Raw genomic sequence first — 6,000 nt, 5'->3', positions numbered from 1 at the left:
TTTTCGTTCTCTCATTCTCTCCTTCTCTTTCTCTCTCTCGGAGGACCTGAGCCCTAGGACCATGCCCCAGGACTACCTGACATGATGACTCCTTGCTGTCCCCAGTCCACCTGACCGTGCTGCTGCTCCAGTTTCAATTGTTCTGCCTTATTATTATTCAACCATGCTGGTCATTTATGAACATTTGAACATCTTGGCCATGTTCTGTTATAATCTCCACCCGTCACAGCCAGAAGAGGACTGGCCACCCCACATAGCCTGGTTCCTCTCTAGGTTTCTTCCTAGGTTTTGGCCTTTCTAGGGAGTTTTTCCTAGCCACCGTGCTTCTACACCTGCATTGCTTGCTGTTTGGGGTTTTAAGCTGGGTTTCTGTACAGCACTTTGAGATATCAGCTGATGTACGAAGGGCTATATATATTTTTTTTGATTTGATTTCTGAATGGTACTCTGAAGTATCCATTCTAACCACGAAAGACTCCAGGGAAGCAGAGAGATGCTCGGATGAACTTTCCAACAGAAGGACTGATGATTCCAACAGAGATCACGGCGACACAATGGGCGTGAATATATATTGATTGCAATTATTCTCAAATGAGTGAGCGTTCATGTGCAAAGGATTAGCATTTCATTTAATATAATTATCAACTGTGTAGTGACTCTTTTGTAATTCCCACCCTTCTCTTTCACCCTCTACCCTTTGTCCACCAAGCCGTCATGTTGGCTGAGCCCACTAGGGAACATCCCCTATCATTTCCTTGTAACCATATCTACTGTTTGTTTGTGATTATTTAGTTAGTTAGTAAATTAATGATTAAGAAAATTGATGTATGGATGATTCATAGTAAAGGCTGGGTACGTGCAGATAACCAACAATTTACGACGTTTGGAATGAGACTGAGTTAAAGAATAATTCATTAATTAGAAGACTAATTGATCAGATATTAAAATATCTGAAGAATTATATTAGGAAAATTATAACTTTGTAATCTGAAGATTTTCCTTGGTGCCCCAACTTCCTAGTTAATTACATTTACATGATTAGTTTAATCACATAATAATTATTACAGAGAATTGATTTGATAAAATAACAGTCTTCACTTTAATGATGCCAAAGACACGACATCACGTTTGTGTGGTAGGGGAGATCTGCATGACCCGACTCTGTGTCTTCCAACAGTGAGACAAACTGCCTGTGTGGTAGGGGAGATCTGCATGACTCTGTGTCTTCCAACAGTGAGACAAACTGCCTGTGTGGTAGGGGAGATCTGCATGACTCTGTGTCTTCCAACAGTGAGACAAACTGCCTGTGGTTTAAAGATTTTGCTCCACTTTAGTGACTGTATCTACAACATGGCTCATTTTCAGAAAACATTTACAGAGCACCTCCTGATGAATAATGCAATGCAGGGAAAAAAATCTGACCTGGGTTCAACTCTTGATACATGATCTTGTATCCAGTTTTTTCCTGTCAATTTTGGGCCCCCATCAGTGGTCACACTGGATAACTTTTCACAACTCAGTCCCACACACTTATTAACCTCCTCCAATAAATCTTTCCCTGTGGTTGTGCTCTTCATTGACTGCACTGAAGCAAGCTCCTCTGTAATTTCAAAGTCTGGGGTTATGCCTCGTAAGAATATTACTGCGCCGTGTCACGTACATCACTGGTCTCATCCAGGGCCAAGGAGAAATAGGTGAAATCCTTCACCTCGTCTTTCAACTGTTGTTCCATATTCTCTGTGATGTCCTCAACACGCCGTGTCACTGTTCATCTAGACAGGGAAACATTTTCAAACAGCTTTTTCTTGTCGGAGCAAAGTATTGCTGCAGAGTCAATTAAACATTCTTTAATGAATTTGGCCTCCGCGAATGGCTTGCTATGTTTAGCATTTTTGTGGGACAGTACATAGCTAGCTCTCACAATTCCGTCATTTGCTGAATGCAGCTTTGTGAAAAGTCCTTGCTGCTTTTGCAACTGAGAAAGCAACTCTTTTGATGCACTTGCTCTCTGCTCTGAAGACATGTTCCTATATTTCTCTACATGCTTTGTCTGGAAGTGTCGGGACAAGTTGTAGTCTTTCAAGACAGCGATTCTCTGTTTGCACACAGCTTTCCCTGATACCTCAATAAAGAAATATTTCAATGTCCACTCTTGTTGGAACACCCTACATTCATTGTCTACTTTCCTTTTCTTTGAAAAACTCCTCTTTGCGCAATTTCTAGCTAGCTACTATTTGTAACTGTGAAATGTGTGTCATCCTGTCAGTCACTGTCGGTCCTCGTGCAGTTGTTATTTATACAATCCTTCAAAATAAATGTCCCACAAGCGGTGGGAGTTAAATCATTACAAAAAGGCGAGTATTCATTGGGCTTTAAATTTGAACAACAAATATGTTCTTCAAAACTTTACTATCACAAATTCTTTATGTGATCTGAGCATGATTCCGCGGCCCGTATTGAATCAGGTCGCGGGCTGCATACGGCCCCCGGGCCAGCCTTTGCCCAGGCCTGGTCTAGAGTAAATCTGTGTATGTCAACAGATCAACAGAGAACACTATCGTGATCGTCCTATTATTACCCTTGCAGTCTAATATAGTGAGTGTGTACGGTGCAGACCCATCTAAAAGACCGAATGAAAATAGACTGATAAATAGACCATAAAGACTGAATGAAAATAGACAAAAACCACATGGAGCATGAAGACCCCTATCTTTAATAAATAACAATAAAATGAATCAGAACAAATTTACAATAAAAAAACAAACAAATATAATGCCTGTTGAATCAGGAAGTGGCAGTGTTGTTGGGTAGCCTATCAAAATCAAGGGCTCTGAAGAGACTCCTCCCCATGCTCAAGGACTGGCTCAGGGCCTTCTCCTGCAAGCAACAACAGTTACCATGACAACACAGCGTCACTCAGCTGTAACCTTGACAACCCTCCACTCGGCAGCTATCTATTTCTTCGACACTTGGTCACAGATGGCTGTAACTGACAACACAATTATAGAAACGAGAAAAATACCACATAGCTATAGCTTACTGACAGGGCAACAGCATTGTTAAAAGGCATGACTGTTGGTTTCACTGTGCTATTGTGCTGTGTTGTATTGCATTGCATGTTGTTGTGTTGCGTTATGTTACGTTGCACTACATTATGTTGCATTGTTGTATTGTACATTCTATCGTATATTGTGTTGTATATCGTATCATATCATATCGCTAGCTAGCATTCCTACCGTTCCATGGTAGGTGTTCAGGAGAGATGGAACCATGTGATGTTGTCTCTTTATCCTCAGACGGTGACAGAGGCCTGTGAGGACTGTGGTCCAGCTCTGAGTCCTCCTGGGAAGAGTTATTGGAGTTTGTGTTTGTGTTGTTCATCAGTTCAATGAAGGGCTCTGATTGAAGCTCCTGGCTGTGTCTCTCAGGGCTGGTGTGAGTCAACGTAACCTCTGTGTTCATCAGGGACTCCTCCTCTGGGTCAGAAGTCAACTCAGCTTGCTCTTTCCTCGCCAACTCTGAAGAAACGAGATAACACAAGCAACAGGAATGAACCTGTAATGTCATGTCATAGTCTTCTGACAATGGAAATAACATAAAACACAAAGAAGGATAGGTATTCAGGTGACTGAAGAAGACAAAGAAAAAAAAGGAAGAAGAGCAACAACAACAACAACAACTATACCTTGTACAGAGAGCTCCTTCCATCTGTCTTTGTTGTGTTGGATGACCTCTGCCAGTGTGTGTCTGACCCGTTTCAAGTCAATGCCAGCCAGGCTATAGTCTGTAGTGAGCCCCTTGTCGACCCCCTGGCTGGACCCTCGACCACTGTGTCTCTGGACTGACTCCACCACCGTCACTGACCCACTACCTGTCAAACTGAACCAACAAGCAACTTACAACAGAAACTCTGTCAAATTATGTCCATTCCGTAAGTCAGAATGACAATGACACCAACTCTTTGTGTGGCTGTCCTAATATGGACATATTATATAGAACAGAAAACACGGCAGTAATACTTGTTTGCTTATTCCACAGCTTAGAATGATCATAGAGATAGAAGACAGATCCATTCTGAGTGTGAGTGGTACTGGTGATACTGGTAGGCATTTTGAATACGTCAGAGATGCTAATCTGGGAAAACTGAGCCGGGAAAACTGGGATTTTCCAGAGTTTATAATAATGGGAATGTGTCTCACCTTGACCTGCGGACACCAGTGTCGTGTGACTTTAAGGTATCCTCTATGAGAGGTGTAATGATCTTCTCTGTCGTGTCCACCAACACAGAGAATGTGGGTTCTACTATGAAGTCAATGAACCCTGGGAGACAGACAGAGAAACTGATGATTGTACTTTTCAGAGAAACAGGAGAAAAAACAGTGTGTGATGTTACAGCAAATGTAATTTATGATGACAGACAGTGAAGATTCCCATGCCTTATCGTAGCAAGGGAAAAATATCTGATCATTTCTCAATGTCCACATGGTGGTGCATTTGCGCTCTGGCCTGTCTGAGTACACAAACCCTTCAGAGCTGTATGAAATAGCTCACAGGGGGGCAATAACAGGATGTGATGCTCACCTATTTGTGACTGGGCAATCATGGTAGCTTTACGATCACACAGAGGGGAGAATGGCAGCCCTAACTCAACCTCCTTATCACCCTGTAAGAAACAACAACAATACCAGCCTTTATAACCATATCAATGCAGAATGGCAGGAGCGGCTCTACTGTATAATGTAACATGATTCACTACAATACCCATAATGCTCAATGTAACATGATTCACTACAATACCCATAATGCTCAATGTAACATGATTCACTACAATACCCATAATGCTCAATGTAACATGATTCACTACAATACCCATAATGCTCAATGTAACATATCCAGTTGATCCAAGTGAAGATATTCCTAAAGCTATTGGAATGGTATCCCATATCCTTAGCAATACAGGATACATACATAATACAGTGGTCAAGTTTCCCTCTCTCGTGGTATCTGTCAGGGACTGTAGGGTAGGACGTTGTTGGTACTGTACCTGTCTGAAGAACTCCTCCATCAGGGCCTGTGTCCATCGGTAGTGCAGCTTCCAGGCCTTGGCTGGGTGGCTGATGTCAGCTGCATGCAGCATCAGAGATAGGGCTTTAGCCTTGTCTACTCTGTAGAAACAACAGTACATCATCTAACATGGCCCGCAACCAAAACATGCAGACTCTCCTTCACTGCAGCCGAGGTGAGTAAAACATTTAAACGTGTTAACCCTCGCAAGGCTGCAGGCCCAGACGGCATCCCCAGCCGCGCCCTCAGAGCATGCGCAGGCCAGCTGGCTGGTGTGTTTACGGACATATTCAATCAATCCCTATCCCAGTCTGCTGTTCCCGCATGCTTCAAGAGGGCCACCATTGTTCCTGTTCCCAAGAAAGCTAAGGTAACTGAGCTAAACGACTACCGCCCCGTAGCACTCACTTCTGTCATCATGAAGTGCTTTGAGAGACTAGTCAAGGACCATATCACCTCCACCCTACCTGACACCCTAGACCCACTCTAATTTGCTTACTGCCCAAATAGGTCCACAGACGATGCAATCTCAACCACACTGCACACTGCCCTAACCCATCTGGACAAGAGGAATACCTATGTGAGAATGCTGTTCATCGACTACAGCTCAGCATTTAACACCATATTACTCTCCAAACTCGTAATCAAGCTCGAGACCCTGGGTCTCGACCCCACCCTGTGCAACTGGGTCCTGGACTTCCTGATGGGCCGCCCCCAGGTGGTGAGGGTAGGTAACACCATCTCCACCCCGCTGATCCTCAACACTGGGGCCCCACAAGGGTGCGTTCTGCGCCCTCTCCTGTACTCCCTGTTCACCCACGACTGCGTGGCCACGCACGCCTCCAACTCAATCATCAAGTTTGCGGACGACACAACAGTGGTAGGCTTGATTACCAACAACGACGAGACGGCCTACAGGGATGAGGTGAGGGCCCT

General features: G+C 43.8%; 1 protein-coding gene across 3 annotated transcripts in view; it reads right to left on the bottom strand.

The window, feature by feature from the left end:
* Window positions 1-2,692: 2,692 nt before the first annotated feature.
* Window positions 2,693-6,000, bottom strand: part of pde1a (phosphodiesterase 1A, calmodulin-dependent) — a 95,555-nt gene continuing 92,247 nt past the window's right edge. For all 3 annotated transcript variants that reach the window (XM_064976645.1, XM_064976648.1, XM_064976646.1), the window contains 6 exons: window positions 5,045-5,165; window positions 4,582-4,663; window positions 4,200-4,320; window positions 3,686-3,879; window positions 3,237-3,518; window positions 2,693-2,877 (listed from right to left, as the gene is read on the bottom strand). In XM_064976645.1, coding sequence (XP_064832717.1) covers window positions 2,822-2,877; window positions 3,237-3,518; window positions 3,686-3,879; window positions 4,200-4,320; window positions 4,582-4,663; window positions 5,045-5,165 — 856 coding nt within the window. In that variant the 3' untranslated portion in view covers window positions 2,693-2,821. The remainder of the gene's footprint in view (window positions 2,878-3,236; window positions 3,519-3,685; window positions 3,880-4,199; window positions 4,321-4,581; window positions 4,664-5,044; window positions 5,166-6,000) is intronic.

This window comes from Oncorhynchus masou, chromosome 10 (assembly GCF_036934945.1).
Source record: "Oncorhynchus masou masou isolate Uvic2021 chromosome 10, UVic_Omas_1.1, whole genome shotgun sequence".
Classification (NCBI taxonomy): domain Eukaryota; kingdom Metazoa; phylum Chordata; class Actinopteri; order Salmoniformes; family Salmonidae; genus Oncorhynchus; species Oncorhynchus masou.
The sequence above is the reverse complement of the archived record's forward strand: the minus strand, read 5'-3'. Positions and strand labels throughout refer to the sequence as shown.